Source organism: Mustela putorius, unplaced genomic scaffold, assembly GCF_011764305.1.
Source record: "Mustela putorius furo isolate JIRA1106 unplaced genomic scaffold, ASM1176430v1.1 tig00000835_pilon_pilon_pilon, whole genome shotgun sequence".
In the NCBI taxonomy this organism is placed as follows: Eukaryota; Metazoa; Chordata; class Mammalia; order Carnivora; family Mustelidae; genus Mustela; species Mustela putorius.
The window spans coordinates 6,797,767-6,820,378 of NW_025421492.1; the positions used below are offsets into that span (position 1 = coordinate 6,797,767).

The following is a 22,612-nucleotide window of genomic DNA, read 5'->3' on the forward strand; positions in this document are numbered from 1 at the left end:
ATAAATATACACACACACATATATATTGGACTACATATCTATGTCTGCCCTACTCTGCACCGAGTGAGGAGGCTAAGTCTCAGAAACGCGCGAGGGCCCCCATGCTGGCAGACTGAGTGGGTGGCCGGAAGTTCTTGGACGTGTGCGAACCCCCTTCCGTCCCTGTTTCTGTCTCAGACAGGTTTGTGGCTCCGCCGCCCGCCCTCCCGGCACACATGGACCAGTTCGAAGAGCCAGCCCCTCCGCAGCAGTCCTTCGAGCCGGCCGGCCTGTCGCAGGGTCAGTGGTGGGTCCCACACGGGCGTCTCGGGGCCGTCCCCAGGTCGGGGGCCTTCTACGGCAGGCCCCTCTGCAGTGTTTGGTCTCCAGCCCCATAACCTTCCGCATGGGCTGCGTGTGTGTGTGTGCGCGTGGGCTGTGTGGGGTCTGCTCAGGGTGTCTGGAAAGCCCCACTGATGACGATTCTGCACGTAGTTTGTGGCCGAGAACCGGTGACCGGGTGGAGGTCGGGACGGTGGGGTTGCCATGTGGACGGCTCGTCTGTGAGCCTGTGGCCAGCCAGGGTGAGTGCTGGGCACGGGCTCCTGCCTGTGAGCAGGTGTTCTTGGAGCCTGCTGGCGAGGGCTAACCCCCTGCAAGAAGTAGCAGTCTTTATTTGTAAAAGCAGCTTTTTTGGCGTTTTTTGGCTTGACTATAGTATTTCTTGCCGAGCTGTGTTTTTTCTGATTTGTTCCAGGCTTTACCATGACGGACACGTACGGCCAGCAGCCCCCGCTTGCCCCCGTCCAGCAGCTCCAGGACTCCAGCACGCTGGAATCACAGGCTCTCTCCACCAGCTTCCACCAGCAGAACCTACTGCAGGTCCCCAGCTCAGACGCCATGAATGTCGTGAGTGTCCACGGAAGGGGTGTGTGGCAGCGGTGGGCTCATTCTGTTCTTGCCTGCTCTGTCCTACGCAGGCCTGGCACACCTCGGAGGGCGGGCTTACTTCTCGTGGCCACATGACGGCGTCCGCTGGGAGGCTGAGATGCTCACGTACACGTCTTTTCCCGTCAGACATTACGTTTTCCTTAGAGATTTCAGTCCTATGAGGAGGGATTTTACCTTCAGGTTAAAAGTCAGGAAAGTCAGGAAAGGGCTGTGTAATCACGTGTGGAGGGTATCATGTGGCTTTAGTGACACGACCTGAGTGTTTGTAGTGGTGGAATCTGAAATGTGGAGCCTTACACCTTAGAACGGTAATAGGAGGGATGCTGGAATACGAAAAATGAATATTTAAACACGTCATTTAAAATTTCTACTCAGTGTAGTTGGAGACATTTAAGTTTTCATTTTGGTTTTGATTTTCCCATTTTGGGAGAGTTTTCACGAGTAGGGAAATGGTGGGTGCATCGGTTGTTTTCTTTCTTTACTAGCCGCCGTTGGGAAAGAGCAGGGCCAGTGCTGGAGCTTCTCCAAGGGATAGGCCCGACCCTCCGTGAACTTTCCAGAGCACTTCTCTTAGCGTAGAAACCACACAGTTCCGGTGCTGAAGGCGGGTGGAGTCTCAGCAGTGGGCAGCGTGCCGTTTCGGGGTGGCTGCCCTGCGCCCCAGAGCCCCCTGAGGCCGGCTGCCCACCCAGTGCTCGGAGTGGAGCGGGGTCCTCTGCTTTGCTCACGGATGTCAGGGGAGCAGACGTCGCACATGTGTGGGCTCTTCACCACTCAGTCCTGGGCATGTTGTGCGCACCCTGAAGGTCAGCTTCCCCCTGCCCACTGAACATCCGTGTCCTCTCCTGCTGTGGTCGCCGGCTCGCCCACCTGCGTCGGGAAGGTGTGGTACTGGCGGGCCCTTGCTCCCAGCGGAGACAACGTGCTTTTTCTCCCCGTGGTTGTGTGACAAGCGACGCAGTAGGACTGTGTTCACTCTCAGTAAGAGGAGAGCGGCTGAGGGGTCACTTACTCAGATCTATAAAAAATACGGAGAGTTCCGGTTCGTGCTTGGCTAAAGTTTGCATTCAAGCAAATTAACGGAAAGTAAACAAGTACTTAATGACATTGCTATGAGTGACTTTTCCTGTCAGTCTAGTCAGATGCTTACAGGGAGGTGCTTGGAGTTTCTCCTTTGAACCTGCACTTGTAAATGGCTTATTCTTAGCTGTTTGTTGTTCTGCCTCTATCTGTAGACATTTAGGTCGTCTGCTTTCTACTTCTGCTAAATTTTAGACCACGCGACTGATCCAGGAGCCGTCCCAGGAGGAGCTGGAGCTGCGGACTCAGCGTCCCCGATTCCTGGAGGACGGGGAGGACCAGAGCCGGCGCTCCTACAGGTAGCCGTTCCCACGGACAGCTTGACGCCGCGGCGCGCCGCTAGCCTGGCTGTGCCCGGTGCATGCGCTCCCTTCCGGGCCTGTGGGATCGGCCTCTCCCAGAAACTGAACGGGGCCCCCGTTACCCCCATTTCATTGTGAGGAAAGGATCGGAGACAAAAGAGCTTCCCTTGCTAAGATTTCTGCGCCCAGTGAGGGACGGGACGAGGCTGGGAGGCTGCGGCCTGGACGTGGAGTGGCTGTGTCGTGGCTTCCCACTGCCACTTCTCAGAAGTCACGGACACTCCCTGTGTGCCTGTCCCGGGGCATGTGGAGCGCGCTGCACTTGGCGTCTGGCTCCTGCCCCTGCGCGCTCCAGGGCGTGCATGCCACAGCGAATAAGATCCCCTTAGTCTTACAAAACCCAACTCCGCTGTATGCGTCCTGTGAGAAACACGATGATGAGCTACTTTCTTGCGATAGTCCTGGCTTTGTAATAGTTTAATAATTTTATTATTTGCTTAAAATAGTTTTGAAAATCTAGTAATTTTTTCCAAAGCCATTTAACAAAAAGTACTTTACAGTTACCCCTAAAAAATGGTGAGCTCTCCTACATCAAATAAGCGGTCCTAACTGATGCTTTTAAAACTGGCTAACTTCGCTCATGCCATTAAGTATCTGGTGTCCAAGAGGCGGGCTGACTGCGCAGGACTTGGGCCTTGTGTGAGACTCCAGCATGTTGAACTGCTGTTCTGGTACCACAGCTTTTCTGCCTTTGGAAGTGTATTTTCCTGAGATCGTCATGAACTTGCAAGTACAAAACTGTGTCAGCGCAGGGGATTCTAATTTGGGGGGAATCCGTGGAGTCTGAGGGAGATACGCACAGATGGGCTCCGGGGTGTCTGAGACCGCCCTCACGTTTTATTCCCACGTTCGTCCGCCCAGTGAGCACGTACTTGCTAGTGCTCAGTTGGGACGCAGTTTTGGCATTTTCAAGTGGGATGGATCTAACGTTTTCTCATGATTCCTTTGTGACACCCTGTCTGGGTGTCGGTGGACTTTCAGGCTTGCCTCCTTCATGCGTTTATTTAGTAATTGTTAAGAACCCGCGATATGCCAATCACTAGGGCTCTGTTAGTGAGCGAAACAGAGGGAAACCCTCGGTCCTCGGGAGTCTGCGTTCTAGTGGGAAGACGTGAGCGAAACGAGTAAGTGAGGTGCATGGCAGACGGGGCCCTGCTGGGGGCCGTGGGGCCAGAGAGAGCAGGAGACGTGCCTGGCGCTGTGTGGCAGCTGACCGAGGCAGGCGCTGCCGTCCTGGGGAGTAGCCAGAGGGCAGGACCCTCCATCTGGGCCTTTCTAACAGGTGTCGCTGTGAGAGGAGGTGACCCGAGCAGCTGGAAGGAAGGATTTGCTGCCCTAGAAAGGGGGAGATTCTTGGGGGAGCAGGCTCTGGCGCTAAGGCCGACCAGACTTGGTTTTGTATCGTCAGGGTTGGTATTGCAGAGACGGTGTCACCTTGGCTCCTCCGCCAGGCTGGGATTACGGGGAAAAGTCCAGCCGGAACTGTGCGCTCGGAGCTATCCGTGGACAGGCTTCCGCTTACGGCCGTGGGCGTGCGTGTTCATCAGAAAGGGAGGGCGCTCCGAGGTTGCACCGGGGCCGCTTAGTGGCAGGTGAGGTGGGGGTGGACCAGCCTTGAGGGAGGGTTGCGTGTGCGTTGTTTGAGGAGACGGTGTGTCACTTTCGTAGGATTGTCAAAGAGATCAGGGGTTCTCCCCAAGACATTAAGAAACTGGAGCCACAGCCTCTAATTTCATTCTGTTTCTACCATTTGCCTCACCATGTGACACAAGTAGAGAGTAGCGAAGCTCCCTGAGCTTCCTGGGCACTGGGCACCGATGGGCTCTGTTGTGGACCCTGCCCTTGGTGGCTGGGGTGTCCCCTCGTCTCCCTGGGCATCTCCGCCCTGCGACGGAGCAGCTGACGGCCATGAGTCCTCCCGACGCGGCGCCTCCAGGGGAGAGCATGTCCTCCGTGTTGCATTCTGTGACCTGGGTTGTCCTTGGACACTTTGGGACAAGAGCTGTGTGGTCGGCAGAGCGGACAGGGGGCGACCATGAGGAGAGAGGGGAAGCAGCATTTCAGAGGCAGAGAAGGACCCCATCTCCGTGGGCAGAGCCTGGTCCTGCAGTGGGAGCCTGGCTGGGGCCAGGTGGGGACAGTCTTGCTTCGGACTGTCCTCCGAGGGTGGCTGTCTCCACGGGACTGCCGTCCGAGTCCCGGTGCTGCTGGTTGGTTTGAGCTCAGAGACAGCCTCAGAGGGTCTTTGTCAGCAAACATCACACAGTTGAGTTTGACGCACTCTGTTCTGCAGACAGGGGATTTTCTGCTGCTGCCGTGTGGACCAGAACAGGTCCCAGCTCCGTCCGCGGCATTCTCTCTCTCAGCTCAGCCCGTGAGTGCTGTCGACTGCTCTTCTGGTTCCGGGGGTGCCCTCACGAGACCAAGCGTGTGTCACGGAGTGAGATTTTGAAATGTATTTCCCATTTGTCAGTTTCCGGTTCGGCGTGGACGTTAGCGGGCGCGGGCTGCCCTGTGCAGATAGCGGGCCCCAGAGACGGCAGTTTGGGACGCGACTAACGTCCTCCTACAGCTTCAAACTGGGAAATGGAACAGATTTCTGAATCTTGTTTTTAGTTTTTAATAATATGTGAATAAGAAATTTGAAGTACTTTATAATTATTTCATCCTTGGAGTAATGTTAAAATATTCTTTAACTTAGGGTAAGAGGACACTGTACATTTACATGCTCTTCAACACTAGCTAGGAACTCTGCTCTGTCAAGGGTTTGATAAACCTAAAGAGCAGATGAATTGGCATTTCCACGTGTCTGGACTCAGGAGTGATTCTGACCCCGAGGCAGTGGGTTTCACAGTGTGTCGTACGACTTAAAGAAGAAAGTGTGTACTAAAGCTTTTTCCTGTTAGTTTCTGATTAGTCAGATAGTAATGCCTCCTGGTATTGCTGTAGGATTTACTGATAATGCAATAATAGAGTAGGGTTCAGGCTTCAGGTGCCCTGAGCAGAACTTGATTTAACAAATCATTATTGCTGTCATGTCATTTCGTAAATGCTGGAGAGCACGCCTTGCCTCTGCGACGCTCACGCCCGGTGGTCCGGTGATCCTGGCGGAACCGTTCCTGCCGCGTCTCCGATGTGCCGCCTGTGCCCGTGCTGCGGACTGACGCGTGTGCTCTCCGTGCTGTTTCTAGGTGTGAGTACTGCAGCAAAGGCTTCAAGAAGTCGAGCCACCTGAAGCAGCACGTGCGGTCCCACACTGGGGAGAAGCCCTACAAGTGCAAGCTCTGTGGGCGCGGTTTCGTCTCCTCCGGGGTCCTCAAGTCGCACGAGAAGACACACACAGGTCACTGTCTGCCTCGCGCCGGGGCGTTTGCGCTTTGCTGTGTGGCGGTGGTGGGCTGCGGCTGTCACCCCCGCCTCATTCTAGCCCGTGCCGGCCCCAGCCAGAAGCAGGTCTGGACCGGGGAGCGCTCACTCCCCGTGTCCCCTCCAGGTCCCGCCCTGGGCACCGGGGGGGGGGGGGGGGGGGGCTGCTGCCGTCTCCGGAAGCACATGTTTCCGCGACATTCCGTCCATGTGCAAGCGTGCGGATGCGGCTTCCTTGACGGAGCGCGTGTCCAGGGCTCCTCGCACTGGAGGCAGCACGCTGCCCCTTGGTGGAGCAGGGCGGTGTTCCGTGGTGTGGATGGACCCCGGACCCCTTCCCTAACTCCTCGTCCGCTGTGGGGCATTGGAGTGGGTCCCGTCTCTGGGCGCACGGGGGTCCTCCTGCTGTGAACACGTGTGTGCGGCTTGCCGGACGTGTTCCCATTTCTTTCTTTGCTACTGGCATGGCTTGGTCCCGGGGTGGCTGTTCAAACCTTTGAGTTGATCAGACTCTTTTCCTAAGTGGCTGCCATGTTGTACGTGTCCACCAGCAGACGGCGGGGTGCCCGCGTACACTCTGGTCAGCTCGTGGCTTTGTTGGTCCCGTCTACCGCGACGGTCCCTGGGAGAGAGGGCCGGTGTCCGCTCCTGGGGTTCACGGGCCTTTCTCTAGTGGCCGAGGACACGGGCCTCCTTCATGTGAGGACACGGGCCTCCTTCATGTGCGTGTGGAGAGCAGCTCCTCTAATCCTGTGTCATTTCTAAATAAGATTGTTTGAAATCTTATCGTTCAGTTTTTAAAGAGTTTTTAATATATTCTTTATCAGAAATATGATTTGCAGTTAAATAATGTTTTAATATGTTACATTTATCTGTTTAATAAATTCAGAGTGTTTATTCCCTGTATTAATGTATGTAAGACCCGTGTCTGTGTAAGGCTGTATTTGAAAATCAAAACATACCACAGAACAAGGACAGGCTCTGTAGGGTTGGTCACAGCTGGTGGTCACAGGCCCTAGGAGGCAGGTCCAGCGAGGGCCGGTTGGAAGGCCCTGTTAGGAAGTGCCTGCTCCCCATAGCAGAGAGGAGCCTGTGCGACTTGGACAGGGAGCCGTGGCCGGTCAGCGAGGTGCTTAGACAGTCAGGGTGTCCTCTGTGTCTTCAGTCCAGAGCAGAGACGGCCTTCCCGGAGGGCTGGATTGGGAAGTGCAGCTGCACACCGGTGTTGGGGGGCAGTTCCCATGTCAGCGGCCGTGGGAATGGTGAGTGGATTTGAGAAAACTTTCTAGGGCGTAATGCACGACTTGTCACCTGCTGGACTGTCAGAGACGGGCAGAGAGGGGCAGAGAGAACTTGGGGTCTGTTTAGAGCAGCGGCTTTAATGCCACGAGCACGTTAGTCATAAGACACGCTGCGTCCACTTCCCAGAATAAGCCCCGGGCTGACACGTGGTCTTTGGTTTTGTGGCTCCTCGGACGTGTCCTCGCTTGCTTCCGACCTACGATGCTCCGGCAACGAGATGCGGTTACTGACCGTGTTTCCGTCGTCACAGGCGTCAAGGCGTTCAGCTGCAGCGTGTGCAACGCGTCGTTCACCACCAACGGCAGCCTCACCCGGCACATGGCTACGCACATGAGCATGAAGCCCTACAAGTGCCCATTCTGCGAGCAGGCCTTCCGCACCGCGGTGCACTGGAAGAAGCACATGAAGAGGCACCAGGCCGTGCCGTCCGCGGTGGCGGCCGCAGGGGAGGCGGACGGAGCAGGTATGGTTTGATACTCCGACACGTTGTGGCAAGTCGTGGGGAAAACTAGCTGCTTTCCCGACCGTGACCGCAGGCCGTGCTCTTGGGGAAGGGTCCAGCGGGGACGGAGCAGGGACCCGTCTCACCGGTCGCCACCCCCGGCCGGCCACAGCCGTGCAGATGCACCTGGAGGTCGACACAGTAATTTGTTGACAGGCAGGGACGCGGGCTTCCCGGCTGCCCGTGCTGGTGGCGGTCCCTCCGCTGGCGTGGGCGTGGGCTCCAGGGGCCCCGGGGGAGCCCATCGTGCTCCGTTACGTCCTTCCCACTGGGTGGACATGGGCCTTCTGTCTGGCCTGTCCCAGAGCCGGCGAGGCCAGCCGTTAGGGAAGGCTGCGCCCCTGCACCGGCCGGGGGGTGCGTGGCAGTATCTCGGCCGGCTGGGTCAGACGCGCGGGGAGCGCCCCCTCCCGCTGGGAAGGGCAGTCCTCCCTTCGACAGAGGCGACCTTCCTCGAGCACATCCCACGGGTGAGATGCCAGTATTAGGAACGTGCCGTTGTCTGTGTGGACCGTGTGACATTTGAGTCCTGGCCCCACTGGGGGCCTGTCTCGCCGGGGTTCTGTCCCCAGCGTGAGGCCTGACTGTGTGCACGCAGTTGGTGCGTGATGTGCATGGACTGAGTGGGAGGCAAGCGTGTGAGCGTCGGGCTGGTGCCCTCGCAGCTGTCGGAAGGCTGGCGGCTTGCTGGCTTCTGGCCTGGGCTGTTCACCCCCGTGTGCTCGGTGCTCGCCCCGGCCTCAAGGTCACGGCTGTCTCCTGGGGTGCTTGGCGATGTGATAGCCCTGTAGCTCGTTCTTACATTGTGGGGAAAATGTCTTTAAAACGTGCCTGACCTGCCTGCAGATGGGAACGGCTCGGGCTTCCCTGCAGAGCGGCGGCTCTCGTGCCCTCCCCGTAGGTGTGTCTGGCCTCTCGGGCTTTGTCAGGACGGAGCGCCGCCTCCTCAGCCTCATCCTTCCTCGTGAACCCTTTATTTCCCCTTTTGTCCCGTGGGGCGTGAAGTGCCGGGAGGAGACGGTAGCCTTCACGAGATGCTGTAGACTCCGGCACCAGGGCCGTGTCCTTCCCGTCGGCCGAGGGCCCCTCACGTCGCAGCTCTGCCCGCGGGTCGGCTGGGGGCTCTCGCGGCCTTGCCCTGGGCTGCGCAGGTGGGAGCCCCCATAGTCTGTTGCGGTGTTTTCCCCTCTGGGGTCACCGAGGAAGAGCCGCCGCGGCCCTGGCGTCGTAGGCTTGACCTCTGTCTCATGTGTGAGGGTGGTGAGCCCGTGTGGCCCGACGCCGTGGGTTCTGTCCCTGCGCATTGTCCTCCGTTTTCCTGCCCTGTGCCCTCCCACGGCCCCACTGCATAGACTGGGTTCTCGGACTTTCTCCCCACATTTCGTTATCTGTGTCAGAGGGGCCACGTGCCCCAGGGCCCCAGTCTTCGCAGATGTTATTCTGTCCTCCGCGTCCACTCGCCCTCCCCGCCGACCCCTCTCTCTCCTCTCCCTGACCTCCTCGCCTTCTCCCTTGATCCGAACAGAGACATCCCGGCAGCTCTCGTCCCTAGTGTGGGGCCGGCCACCGTCCGTTGGCTGCTCAGTGCATCTGTTGAGGTTTTCTCGCCGTCTGTGCCGCTCTGCCCTCCCGCGCCCCGCCGGCTTCTTTTCCTTCTGTTGGATTTAATAGCACCTTCTCCTTGTTCCTAATCGGTGTAAATGCATCCTTACGTCCCACTGAGAGGATACCTAAATGTCTGTATTTTAAGGGTTTTCTTGATAACTCATTAATTAGGTTTTTTTGTGAATTTTCTGCTTCCATCTTCTGTCTCAGGCTGTTGGTTTCCTTTATGTGATCATTCAGTTTTTGCCCATAGTGGTCAGCGAGTGTCTGTGTTTATTTGCTGGGGACCGGTGATCTCGGGGCTCTCTGCTGGGCCGCTCCTCCACCTGGCACTGTCGTGACAAGGTGACCAAGGTGTACCGCTCCCTTCTGGGGACCCAGCTTGGTGTCCCCGTGGACTAGTGGTGGGAAGGAGACTCTTCCATCCCGAGTAGAGTGTCACTGAGTAACCCACTTTAAACCCTACAGACCTGTTTGGTTGCATTTTACTTGTTTTGTGAAAAGTTCATTTTTCATTAGGATCAGATCTTTGTCCTGTATTTGGTGTAGATGTGTGTCTGGAGGAGGAAGAGGAGAACTCTGACAGAAGTGCCTCTCGCAAGGCTCGTCCCGAGGTCATCACGTTCACGGAGGAGGAGACGGCGCAGTTGGCAAAGATCCGGCCGCAGGAAAGCGCCACCGTCTCGGAGCAGGTCCTGGTGCAGTCGGCAGCCGAGAAGGACCGCATCAGCGAGATGAAGGACCGGCAGGCCGAGCTGGAGGCCGAGCCCAAGTTCGCCAACTGCTGCTCCTACTGCCCCAAGAGCTTCAAGAAGCCCAGCGACCTGGTGAGGTGAGGCGGCCGCGCAGTTCTCGCCGTCCGCAGACGGCGTCCGTCGGCGCCTCCGTCACCTCTGCGAGGCTGGGGAGGTCCATGTCTGAAGCGGGTGCCTCCTGGAGGCCGGAGTTGATCCGGGAGCTTCTGTTCAGGCTCCTCGGGCACGTGGGGGAGAACGCGGTGCACTGTGCGTGGCTCATGGGCGCGTCGCAACGGCCCTGGTGTCAGCAGTGCCCCTTTCTCCGCGGGTTTGGTTACTTCCCCGAGGTCACCACAGTCCTGAGGGGGCCGTCCTCCTCCTGATCTTTGTCACAGGGTCATGGTAGCCTAACCCACGTCGGTGCGGGAAGGTGAGGGGCAGCCTGCTGCGTACGCCGACAGGGAGAGCGCGCATTCGCGGGACATCTTTCACGCTGTGCTGTTCCGCTCGTTCTACTCAATCAGCAGCATCGCAATCAAACTGTTACTGTGCTTACTTTAGAAGTCCAGCCTTTAAGTACCCGCGTGTGCAGGACAGAGCGCACGTGGGGTTGGTACGTCCGCACTCAGGCAGCCCCTGGGGGTCTCAGATCTTATGGATGGAGTGGGCTACTGTAGGGAAAGAGAAAGAAAATGAATTCTTTATTGAGGACAGCGTGGTGCTAAGCTGCGTAGGCTTGCATACCCCATCAGGGACCGCTGCCCCCGAGTGCTGGTCCACGTGGGGAGCGAGGGCACAGGCACACTCCGGGTGGACAGTGACGGTGTCATGAGGTAGCCTGAGATTAGGGCCAGTCAGCCCGAGAGCAGCAACTAGCGTGAGGTCAAGTCCAGCAGGCCGGTGAGGAGCCGGAGCCCAGGACGCTGAGCTGTGGGGAGGCACAGCCTGGGGTGAAGAGATGCGACGCCGTGTGTCGTCCTGCAGCACCACACGGGCTCTGGGGGTTTGCTCTAGGAGGGAGCCGATGGGTGGAGGTGTAGGGCAGTCCAGCGCCCTGCTGGGTGGGTGGGTGATGGAGCAGGCTGCTCTCAGGACTCTCCACGCGGGGGCGGCGCAGGGGACAGGGGCTGGTGGCAGAGTGGCTCCTGGGTTGGCCGCGCTTGTCCAGTGAGCATAGAAGGTGACGGCTAGCCTGCCCTCTGCTTCCCACGTGGGGTGGGAGGTGCTCCAGTGAGGGCGACGGAGAGGCAGGTGAGGGGGGATTAGCGTGAGCCCACAGGGAGCTGGCAGCGTCCCTTCCGGGCTCCCCCAGACGTGAGGAGTGCCGTCGAGCCTGGGGAGTTAGACAGCAGAGCGTGCAGCGAGGAGCGCGCCGGGTGCCTTTGGGAAGGAGGTGGAGTGCGGCCTGGTGGGAGGGACGCCAGAGGGAGCGCACAGAGCAGCGGGTGGGAGCCGGCTTCCATGAGGGGCTGGTGGGACTCCCAGATGAGACTGTCCCGAGGCCCAGGGCCGCCTGTGTGGAGACGGTGGGGACAAAGCTGTGGGGACCCACGCACCGTGTTGGACCCCTGCCAGGAGAGGAGCCTGTGGGCAGAGCCCAGGGTAGCCCGCTGGGACATAGGGTCACGGGGAGAAACCGCTCCGTCGTCACACATGCGGATGTGTCTGCGTCACGACACGGAGTGCAGGACGGCCTCACGGCTGACTGAGCCTCTCGATCTGTCCTGCCTCTGAAAGCTGTGGGGGGCTCAGCCTGGCCGTTAGCTGCCGGGTGGAGAGCAGGAGCAGGGCAGGGCACGGGAGGCCGGCAGGTGAGAGACAGCCCTTCCCGCTCCTCACACACAGCCGGCAGCCGTCTCCTAGGCGTGGTTTGGGAAATGTCCGCATGTTACGTCAACATTAAGTTCTGTGATTTTATTTTACTAATTTTTACCTATCATTGGGTCTTAGACGTCTTGGTCAGTACCTGCACTCCCATTACTTTCCTGTTAATGGTGATGTAGTGTCGTGTTTTGGGGAATTCCAAAATTTATCCCATAACACCCTAGTATGAGCATTTAGCTCCTCCACATTCGATCACTACGTGAGCATTGCACAAGTACTGTGCGAGCACTGCATGAGCACTGCGTGAGTACTGGGTGAGCACTATACAAGCACCACGCGACTGCTGTGCAAGACTACAGTAGTACCGCTCGAGTACCGCATGAGCACCGCAGAGTCCTGTACGAGCAGCACACGAGTATCATGGAGCACCGCACAAGTACTCTGTGCGTACCGCAGAGTACTACGTGGACATTGCACAAACACTGCCTGTTCACTGTAGCGTACTATACCAGCACGACAGGCTACTCTGAGCACCACCTGAGCACCAGAGTCCTGTACGAGCACCATACGAGCACTCGTCCAAGTACTGCGTCAACACTCCGTGAGCACCGCAGGGTACTCTATGAGCACTGCACGAGCAGCACAGAGCACTATACAGGAGCTGCAGAGTCCTATACAAGCACTGCATGAACCCCGCGTGAGCACCGCAGGGCTCCATATGAGCACCGCCTGAGTACCACAGAGCACTCTATGAGTACTACCGAGTACTGTGTAGTACTGTATGAGCACCGCATGAGCGCCAGAGGGTACTATACAAGCACTGCCAAGCACCGCACGGGCAGCGTACGAGTACTGCAGTGTCCTGTATAAGTACCGCGCGGCACCACAGGGTACGGTATGAGCACTGCACGAGCACCGCGTGGGCACCACAGAGCCCCGTGCCAGCGCCGCACCAGCACCGCGCCGAGCGTGCGTCCCTGTGCACGTGCGTGCGTGGGGGCCGGTACTGACAGGTGCTGCCAGCAGGCGTCCGGACGGGTCGTGCCTCTGACGCAGCCCGGTCTCTGAACGCTCCCCGACCGGGCTCGGTGCGAGGATGGGGGAAACGATACCATTTTCATCTTTTAAAGGCTGCGTGTGGGTCAAACCCTTCTGTGGGGTTTTCGGCCGCGCGTTTCTTCTGGGCGCTGTGCTGCATGCGCTTCCACTTCTCTTCCACTCTCTCGCCTTCTTACCAACTCAGAGCACTGTTTGGTTTCTAAAAAAGCCCGGTTTTCATCGGTCTTGCAGATTTTTGTTTGTTTGTTTTCTTCTGGATTCGTTTGTGGTGTTTTTGTGTAGAGTGAAGATTAAAGGTTTTATTTGGCCAGATTTATTCAGCCTGTACTAACACATCGTTTTCATTATGGGGGTAGTTATGAGGTTGTTTGTAACTGGATGTAAAATTAGAATGAAAAGGCTTCATGTCAATGCCTTCTAATGCTAGGCACGTCCGGATCCACACCGGAGAGAAGCCGTACAAGTGTGACGAATGCGGGAAGAGCTTCACTGTGAAGTCGACTCTGGACTGCCATGTGAAGACCCACACAGGTAAGGACAGCGCCTGGGTCACACGTGGGGCCTTATGGTAGCATTTTCGATTTGCTCCTAGGTATCTTGCCCACAGAAGTACTTTGGGATCCTAGAAAACTTAAAAATCCTGAACAACGAAGAAATAGAGTACGAGGACTTTCGATTCCTGACCTGGGGAGTATGACCTGGGTGACACAGGGGAGAATGAGTTTGGTCTCAGATGCCAGCTTGGACGCTGTCTTGTTCTTTAGTCAGACTCAAACCCCTTGTTAAGAAAATTGCTTCTTAGTTTCATTTAGGCCAAAGAGATTTGGGTTGTGGAGGTTTTCCAAGGTCTGGGGATTCAGCAAATGCAAATCGCATTATAGTTCACAGGTAGTTTTTTTTTATTTGGGCAGAAATGTCATAAAGGAAAAACATTAATGTCCAGTTTTCAATGGCCGTATTTTTCCCTTCATCTCATTTGAGGAACTAAAGGTGAATTAATTGTCCTAATGAAAGCCTGTCGAGGCTTCGCTTCTTGTGCACAGGGCATCCCTGTGTCCCTGTGGTTGGGGGGCAGCCTCCGCACCTTGAGGGTTGGAGCTCTGTGTCCCCTCCTGAGCCGCTCCTCTGAGCCTCAAGTTATCGCCTAGGAAGCGGCACATGGTGAACTCTCGGGACATGGTAGAGGATTCTGGCTCTCAAACTAATTTACATTCTTAATTTTTGGTCACCCATAGAATTGACCAAAAATGTACATAAGAAACTCCGCACATTTACGTAAAGCCTGGTGATTCTTTTCTGGTAGGTCACTATTTGGAATTCAGTAGATTCGTGAACATGGCGTGTCCCTTCTGCAGACAGTGTTTCTGTCACTTAGTTGGGCGCTGTGTGTCTGTCTCTCGAGTGATGCTGAGTTGCCGAGGACCAGTAGGGGTCCTCTCGGCATCCCAGGTCTGGTGGGGGGACAGTCGCTCTCACGGCCTGTGCCAGCAGCGTTCGGGATGACTCGCACACGCGGGACTCGGGGCTGGCTCCCACGCATAAGCCACAGGAAGAAAAGTCTCTGTGAGGAACGCCTCCCCTCCACGCTGGGCTCCTTGGGTGACCTTTGGGACCTGTGAGCAGGGTTAGGACAGCAGGCGCCCTCGGGGGTGAGTCCCGGTGTGCCCACCCTGGTCAGTGAAAATTGGTATTGGTTTCCGGGAGCCCTAAGGGAAGCACAGAACCAGGATGCCTTTGTCCTCTCAGAGCCTCTCCGGGGCAGAGGAGGTGGGGGACCGGGCACTCAGGTCCACGTCCATGGCCTTTGTCATGCCCCGGGCACAGGAAGAGCCTGGGTGTCTCCGGGGCTGAGCGTGTGAGCCAGCCCGAGGCTCCAGGCCGCTGTCCCCCCGTGTGGGTGTGAGGGGTGCTGAGACATGGCCGTGCCCGTCGTGTACCGAGGGGCGGGTGATGGTGTGGTGGGGCTGGCTGCTGCCGAGGCTCCAGGTTGGCGGCGGTGCCTCCCGTGCTGCGGGTGTCCAGGCACCGTGACAGTACGGGGCTCGCGGTGTGGGCTGCGGGCTCACTTCGGCGTCTCTGCCGAGCTCTCTGTCCCTTGCAGGGTGTCCTGTGGGAGCACGGGACTCGCCCTCAAGTCCACAGGCCCTGGGGGTCAGCACTCCGGGTGCCCGTGGGTGCGGTGTCGCCAGCGCCCTGACCCCTGGCCGGCCTTCCCGCAGGTCAGAAGCTCTTCAGCTGCCACGTGTGCAGCAACGCCTTCTCGACGAAGGGGAGCCTGAAGGTGCACATGCGTCTGCACACGGGGGCCAAGCCGTTCAAGTGTCCGCACTGCGAGCTGCGCTTCCGCACGTCGGGCCGCAGGAAGACGCACATGCAGTTCCATTACAAGCCCGACCCGAAGAAAGCCCGCAAGCCGGCGGCCCGGAGCTCATCCGAAGGCCCGCAGCCCGTGAACCTGCTCAGCCCTGCGCCCGCCGACCCGAACGTGTTCATCATGAACAACTCGGCTCTCGCGGGGCCGTTCGAGCAGAGCGTCCTGCAGCAGGGGCTGCTGGGCCAGGCCGTTCTCCCCGCCTCGGTGTCCGGTGAGCCCGCGGCGGGCGGGGTCCCGGGGGAGGGGGCCCTGCCGGGGGCAGGGCGGCATGTCTAGTCCTCGAAAGCTCCTGGAACGGGCCGCTGGGACAGCCGGTGTCATTGTTCGGCGAGTCACCTTCCATTTCCGTCTCTTCCTTTCACGACATCGGCTTGGGGGTGCCGGGGCGGTTGTTCTAGCTGTTTCTTACTGGCTTTAAATGTGGGTTTCTGTCATCGTCCTCTGAGACGTCACAGTGAGATGCCACGGACACCCCCTCTAGAGCAGCGCACGTGACACGGGACACTTCTCTTACTGATCTTGGGTCACCTGGTGCTCGAAATGTGTGACATTGTAGCCATTTAGGGGTTGCGTGGATCCACATGGAGTGACCGTTTCTAGCTATTGGACATGCCCTGAGGCTTTCTTTCCCTATAGTGACCTGGGGAGTGACTAAAGCCTGGAAAAACAGGATCATTAGTTGCTGTTATAAATCCTGGGCTAATGAATCAGTGTAATGTCTTTGAGCCTTGTTTCTGGGTGTTTAAGGTGGGTAACACTATGGTCAGTTCAGAGGGTTGGTTCTGTGTTGAATTAGCTGAGGTGTGTGTGTGTTATGTGGAGGGAGCAGCAGTGCTTGTGGACCGGGCCATGGTAACTGGTAGGTAGCACGCAGGTGTATAAAAAGCCCCAAATGCAGGTGAGCTGCTGTCCCGTCAGGAACTCATCCTCGTTATGTCCCTGCAGCCGGCGGCGACTGGACGGTGTCCCTGACAGACGGGAGCCTGACCACCCTGGAGGGCGTGCAGTTACAGCTGGCCGCCAACCTGGTCGGCCCCAATGTGCAGATCTCGGGCATCGATGCTTCCAGCATTAATAACATCACACTCCAGGTAGGGTGCAGGCCGCGGTGCCTGGGGCTTCGAGGGGTCAGAGCCCCACGTGAGCGTGAACGTGCTGTGATGAGGATCTCGGTTGCTTTGCAGATCGACCCGAGTATTTTGCAGCAAACGCTACAGCAGGGCAGCTTGCTCACCCAGCAGCTGCCTGGGGAGCCCAGCCTGGCCTCCCAGAACGGCTCTCTTCAGACCCAGGATAGCACGGTCCCCGCTAGCGTCGTCATCCAGCCCATCCCCGGCCTGACCTTGCAGCCCACCGTGACATCGGCCAGTCTGACCATCGGCCCGCTGTCGGAGCAGGACCCCGTGATGACCACCAGCAGCGGTGGTAAGTGAGCGCCATGGGCAGTTAGGACACCGCTGCCCCTCCCGTCTCTGGAAGGCTCGGCACACATCTGATGTCCCAAGCTTACGTAAGCTTCCCCGGCGACAGGCAGTGTGTGCGCCCCTGTGTGCTTAGATCGCTGCCTGCACCTGCTCCCGTGGTCCTGCTGGCTTCCCGTTTCCCCGTAAGCTTCTCTTACCTCTGTCTGCACGAGGGAATTAGAGATGACCGATGTTTTCTTTTTGAATCTTCTTTTGATTCAAAATCAAAAATTTTTGATTGAAATAACAGTTTCACTAATTATTTTTAATATAAAGAAGGAGAAGATTACTGTATTTTAAAATCCGGCCTTGTTTTGTTTTGTAATGATGACCAGGGACTCAAGACCTCGCTCAGGTGATGACATCGCAAGGCCTGGCGTCCGGCTCCAGCGGCCCCCATGAGATCACCCTGACCATTAACAACTCCAGTCTGAGCCAGGTCTTGGCGCAGGCTGCTGGGCCCACTGCTGCGTCGTCCTCGGGGTCTCCCCAAGAGATCACCCTGACCATCTCTGGTTAGTTCCTTCACATTTTAAACCTTCTCTCCCCTGCGATTTGAGCATACCTTGTTCATGTGTGTGTGTGTGTGTGTGTGTGCACGTAAGTGTATGTACGTATATGTGTAGATTTCTTGTTTGCAAAATGGAGTTTGCCATAAAGCCAGGGCTCTGTAGTTTTTGTAATAAATGTGGGAAAGACATTCAGGTTTAGTGACAGAGTGTCACAGCTCAAACCTGACACCAGAAAGGAACAGCGAGAGCTCCTCACGTCCTTCTGGCTCGAGTCTGTTGTCCCATCACACTGGTTCGGTCCACGGACAGCAGACAGCGCAGCTTCTTGGGACTGGGATGACGTGTGCGGGCACATTCTAGGTGCTTACCCTCCTCGGAATTCTGCAAGACTGTGTGGACAGTGCCAGGTGTGCTGCGGTACTGACAGGTGTGGAAACAGGTAGGAAATACCGTCCGGGAGAGCTTGAACTCGGCAAACCAGGCCTGTGTGTCAGCCACCAAGCGAAGGTGTCCTGGTGCCAGGGCGGCCGCGGTCGCGATCGCGTTGTGCTTGGTGCCATGAACTCCCTCCGCACGTTCTCGTCTCGCTCCGCCAGCAGCGAATTTTGTCCGTGTGCTTCGGCCGTGTGACCCTTAGCTGTTTGGTGACGTTAGCAGCAATCTGTGTGACCTTCTACGTGCCAGGCACTATTCTAGTGTTGTACAAATATTAAGGCTAATTAATATTAGCCTTATTAAGGCTAATAACAAATATTAATACTAATTTCTTTAAGCCTTCTAGCAGTCTTTATGTCATTGAAGATAAAGACAACATTGTGCTAAGAGGCAGAACACTGTCCCTGGCGAAGAGGGCGTGATGGCGGGCGTGGGAGCATTTTACCTTACATCGCGGGAAGTGGTGGTGGGCGGAACGCCAGACCGACCTGGCCGGGGCGCAGGCCAGGCCAACAGACTCCTGTTTCAGGGAGATTTTTGCAAAACGTGTGAGTGCAATAGAAAGTGAAGTTACTCAGAAAGAAACCAAAAGCTTTCTTTTTTAGGGAGTGTTTTTATTTCTTTTACTGTATATGACAAACACGAATCTGTTCTTGGGTGGAGTTTGGTTTGGAGTGGCACGGGGGATTTTGGATGCCGTCAGGCGGCAGACATTAACTTTCAGTTTTGTGTAGTTCGGTCACCTTCCTGCTTTCATTGTATATATCTGAATTTTAATAGATTTTTTTTTTTTTTTTAAGGAAGCTATTTTGAGCAAACTGATGTTTCTTGTGTGTTCTCGGCGTGTGGGCACCGCGCCTGTCCCATGCCGAGGGCCCGGAGCACAGGCTTCTTGCCGACAGCTCACACTGTGGCTTCTGGACGGTGCGGCTCCTTCTCCCGCACTTTCCTGTCACTGATCGTGTAGTTCTTGTATTGCTTATTAGTATTTTCGAAACAGTAAGGAGATGAATTTAACTTATTAAAAAAAAAAAAATTGCCGTAAAGCCTTATCCTAGGGGAAATCTTTTCATCAGTTGGTGACCTGAGCTTCGCCCAGACCTGGGGCTTGAGACTTCCTGTCCTCCATCCTCGTTCCTGAGCTCGTGAGAGCGGGCGAGGCACACGTCAGCGCCTCCGTCCCTCGTGCTGAAAGGGCTGCAGGGCAACGTCGAGCGTGCGGTCACCTGTCGAGGGCGTCTAGGTAGGATTTTTAGTGACTTTGGAAGAGGTTCTCTTCTCCGCTGGCGTGCGCACTCACACGGGCTTGTCCGTGCCACGAAGGGGTTATCGCTTCCGCCGAGCCCTGTGGCTTTCAGCAGTTCAGAGGTCATATGAGAAAGAAGTTGAACCTCGGGTAAATGGCACGACTAGGGCTCAGAGTCCCTTCCAGGCCAGGCTGCAGCCGCAGCATGTGGGAATTGAAACTGAAACGACTTTGTGATTAGACATGTCTTTTTTTTTTTTTTAAGATTATTTATTTATTTATTTATTTGACAGACAGAGATCACAAGCAGGCAGAGAGGCAGGCAGAGAGAGAGGAGGAAGCAGGCTCCCTGCTGAGCAGAGAGCCCGATGTGGGGCTCGATCCCAGGACCCTGAGATCATGACCTGAGCTGAAGGCAGCGGCTTAACCCACTGAATCATCCAGGTGCCCCCAGACATTTGTCTTCTAAGGGAGACAGTCGAGCAGTAGTTCTCGGTGTGGGAAAGCTAGATTAGAGCCAAGCGAAGGTGCCCGTGGCTGGTGTCCTCGGGACTTCTTTCTGGGCACGAGATGTGGTCGAGGCTCTCTGCTTCTGGGACAGCTCTGGCCCTCCACATCCACAACAGGATGGGACACACGTGGTTTCCAAGGACGTGGTCACACTCGGTGTGCGTGCCCTTCCAGAGGCAGACGGCATTACCAACAGAGGCTAATCGTTTAGCACAGGTTTTTAAGGAATTTATCTCAAGTGGATATTATCTTTTTGTTCTTACTTTTGTCCACTATTAATTCACTTGTGATGAATAAGTTGAGTTAGGCTCTCAGTGAAGAAAAGCCACAATTCCTTTTTCCTTCCTTTGTAAGCTTATTTTAGCCTTTGTTTCTTCTAGACTTAAGTATGATCAGTTAGTTACTTCCCAGCAACTCAGAAGTCAACATTCCCCACTTGTCGGCACATCTTCTAATTCAGGAGGACCTTCTCCTCACTTTCTCCTTGGGGATGAAGGGCCAGACGAGGTGTCTCCTGTCCCCACAGCAAACACACACGCCTTTCTTACCACATTTTTATCTCAAGAAGAAACTGATCTCACATCCTTTAAACTACTTAGGACACTTTCCAAAATCATCACTAAGATTTCCTCAGAAGCTGCGAAAACGTGTCCCAACAAAGATTTAAGATGGTGTTGGGTTTGATGATTGTGAGGGACTTACTGATTGTCTGGAGATGACTTTGTCTGAGGGAGAACCGTGAACGCAGGGAGACCTCGATTTCTGTGACGCGCCCTGGAGGCCTTGTGCTCTCAGAGCGGCTGGATGAGGCCCGGAGCTGAGAGTCCGCAGTCTGTGCCCCGATCACACCAGGTTCCAGGCCGAGAGGATTTACTTAGAATGAAAACTGGTTTGTAGAGCTTTCAATAAATCTTTTTCTATATAATTAAGAGCTATATATTGAAGAAATGTAATTATAGCTTTGGGTCAGTTACTCCATTGCGTGCTCAAGAATAGTTTATTTTTTCCTGCTCATATCACCTGTTTTGGGACCATTTGGGGATAGAAGTTCTGCGTGAACTGACACCATCCTGGTGGAAGATGTCTTGATTGCAGAACCGAGCCGAGCACTCACTCACACAGTGTTGGCGTACAGCTGCGAACCCCGGCACTGGCTGAGGCTCGTGTCCCCACGGACCTCCATGTCCGGACTCACTTCCGCTCAGCGACACGCAGGCTTCTGACTTCTCTTCGGGTTTCCTGAGCCGCACAGTCCTGAAGCCCTCCCCACCCCCGCCGCCGCGCGTGGACGACCATCAGGGTCCGAGGCTGCTGCTGGGAACGGAGAGCAGACTTTCCTGTGTTTCGGGGGCTCGGGTGGGGTGCGGGGTCTCGGCCGTGTGAGTCACCGCGAGCCCCGTTCGCGTTGGGCTTCGCTCTTTGTGGCGACTCTTCCGGCGAGCCTTTCACCACGTGCTTCCCTCGACCTGGCGCTCGGACGGCCCAACCCCAGGCTTCGCCCTAGCGGTGAACCCCAGTTCGGGTCGCCGGCCGCCACGGCCTTCTCGGGTCTGCTTTTCCCTCTCCGATGTGGCGTCGCCGCCGTGGGCGCGTGCCGGACCGCAGGGAGAGCCCGCCGCCGAGCTGCCGCCGAGCTGCCGCCGAGCCTCCGCTGGTAGCCGTGGAGCTTAGAACACGGACCTCCGCAAACCCACACTCCGGCCCGGGCGCGTCCCCGGGGTCCGCGCCGAGCAGGTGCTCGGGGGGCTCTGATGAGCCCGCGTCCGGAGCCCCGAGGGCCGCTGCAGGGAAGACTCAGCCTCCTAATGGTTGTACCGCTTTGGAAGGTTCCAGGTGTGTGCGGCACAGTGTGGGACCCCCAGAGCGTGGATCTGTGGAGGCCTCGTGTTTGCAGGACTCCCGTTACGAGTGAGTAACCTGGCTCCCCGCGGGCCCCTGACCGCGCGGCACCGGCGCGACCCGTGGCCCACAGAGCAGCCCAGGCGTCTCTTCTGTTCTGTTTGTGAACCCGATTAGGAGACTCTTTCCACCTTTCCTTAGTCACTGCCTCGGTGTCTGTGGCCCCGGCCCGCGGGCTGGCGCCGTGGGAGCTGCAGGTCACGTGCGGTGGAGGAAGGCAGGGCCGCTGGTGAGAAGTGCGCATGCGTGCGTGTGAACATGCGTGTGCACGTGTGTCATGCTGACCAGTGAGAACTCCCGAACTCGTTTTCCGTGGGTGCCCGCCAAGGCCTCGAGAGTCGCGGGCTCAGCCCGCCCCATCGGCCAGCCGCGTGCGTGAGTTTCTGTTCTGCACAAAAGGCCTTCCTTTGCCTGAGTCTGTCCCGGGTGCCGTCCTTTCTCTCATCGCTGGCCACGAGGGGAAATTAAACAATCTTGTCTTCTCAACGGAAAGTAAGACGTCGTGCGGGGCGAGCTGTCATTTAAAGGGGTACACGCGGCGTGTCTCAGCCCAAGCCCGCGCACGGGAGGGTGAAGGGGGCTCCGCGGGTGTGGTCGCGCCGGAAGCCGCGCGGCCGATCGATGCTCGGTGGGTCCCAGGTGCTCCTCTCTTCGGGCTCCTCCCCGGGCCGAGGCGGGGACGGTGTCCCGGAAGTCCTTGGCCGTTTCCTTCTGCCTTAGCAGCAGGGACTCGGACTGGAGGGTCGTATGTTTGCTCTTTTCTGTGTTGTCCTTGATGTTCTACTTAAGCAGAGTGTACCTACACATAAAGATACTTAGAAACTGGAGACGTCTGGCCATAAAATTGCAGTGAGAGATTCTCGGACTGCCTCGGTGTCGCTTCAGAAGCTCAGGTCATGTGACGCGGCTTCTGACAGAGGAGTCCTCACTCCCGCGGCGGTCGGACTGGCCAGCTGCGCCACTGACGTGCTCGCTCCTCTTTTGTAGAGCTGAACACCACCCCTGGGAGCCTTCCTTCGACGACACCCATGTCTCCATCGGCCATGTCTGCTCAGAACCTGGTCATGGCGTCGTCAGGAGTGGGAGGAGACGCCAGCGTCACGCTGACCCTGGCCGACACGCAGGGCCTGCTCTCCGGAGGGCTGGACACGGTCACGCTCAACATCGCGTCTCAGGTAGGGGCTGCCCTGCCCTTTGTGGGGGGCCGTGGCATCTTAGTTTCTTCTTTCCCAACTGGACATGCTGAACATTGTTTCCCGAATTGAAGTGGTTTTTCTTCTGACTAAAATACAATGACTGTGTTAGATGCAGAGACGAGAGAACAGGAAGATAAAACAGAGAAAACAGGAGAGACTGTCTTTAAAATTCCCTTCCCAGATGGACCCACGACGGACCTTTTAGTGTCT

At 56.8% G+C, this 22,612-nt stretch overlaps 1 protein-coding gene across 4 annotated transcripts in view; it reads left to right on the forward strand.

Moving 5' to 3' along the window:
• Positions 1–22,612, forward strand: part of ZNF236 (zinc finger protein 236) — a 99,534-nt gene that overhangs the window by 60,913 nt on the left and 16,009 nt on the right. For all 4 annotated transcript variants that reach the window (XM_045085241.1, XM_045085238.1, XM_045085240.1 and 1 more), the window contains 12 exons: positions 178–279; positions 737–888; positions 2,206–2,309; positions 5,564–5,715; positions 7,291–7,503; positions 9,697–9,979; positions 13,195–13,298; positions 14,987–15,352; positions 16,087–16,232; positions 16,326–16,566; positions 16,940–17,119; positions 22,194–22,381. In XM_045085241.1, the coding sequence (XP_044941176.1) occupies positions 178–279; positions 737–888; positions 2,206–2,309; positions 5,564–5,715; positions 7,291–7,503; positions 9,697–9,979; positions 13,195–13,298; positions 14,987–15,352; positions 16,087–16,232; positions 16,326–16,566; positions 16,940–17,119; positions 22,194–22,381 (2,231 nt within the window). The remainder of the gene's footprint in view (positions 1–177; positions 280–736; positions 889–2,205; positions 2,310–5,563; positions 5,716–7,290; positions 7,504–9,696; positions 9,980–13,194; positions 13,299–14,986; positions 15,353–16,086; positions 16,233–16,325; positions 16,567–16,939; positions 17,120–22,193; positions 22,382–22,612) is intronic.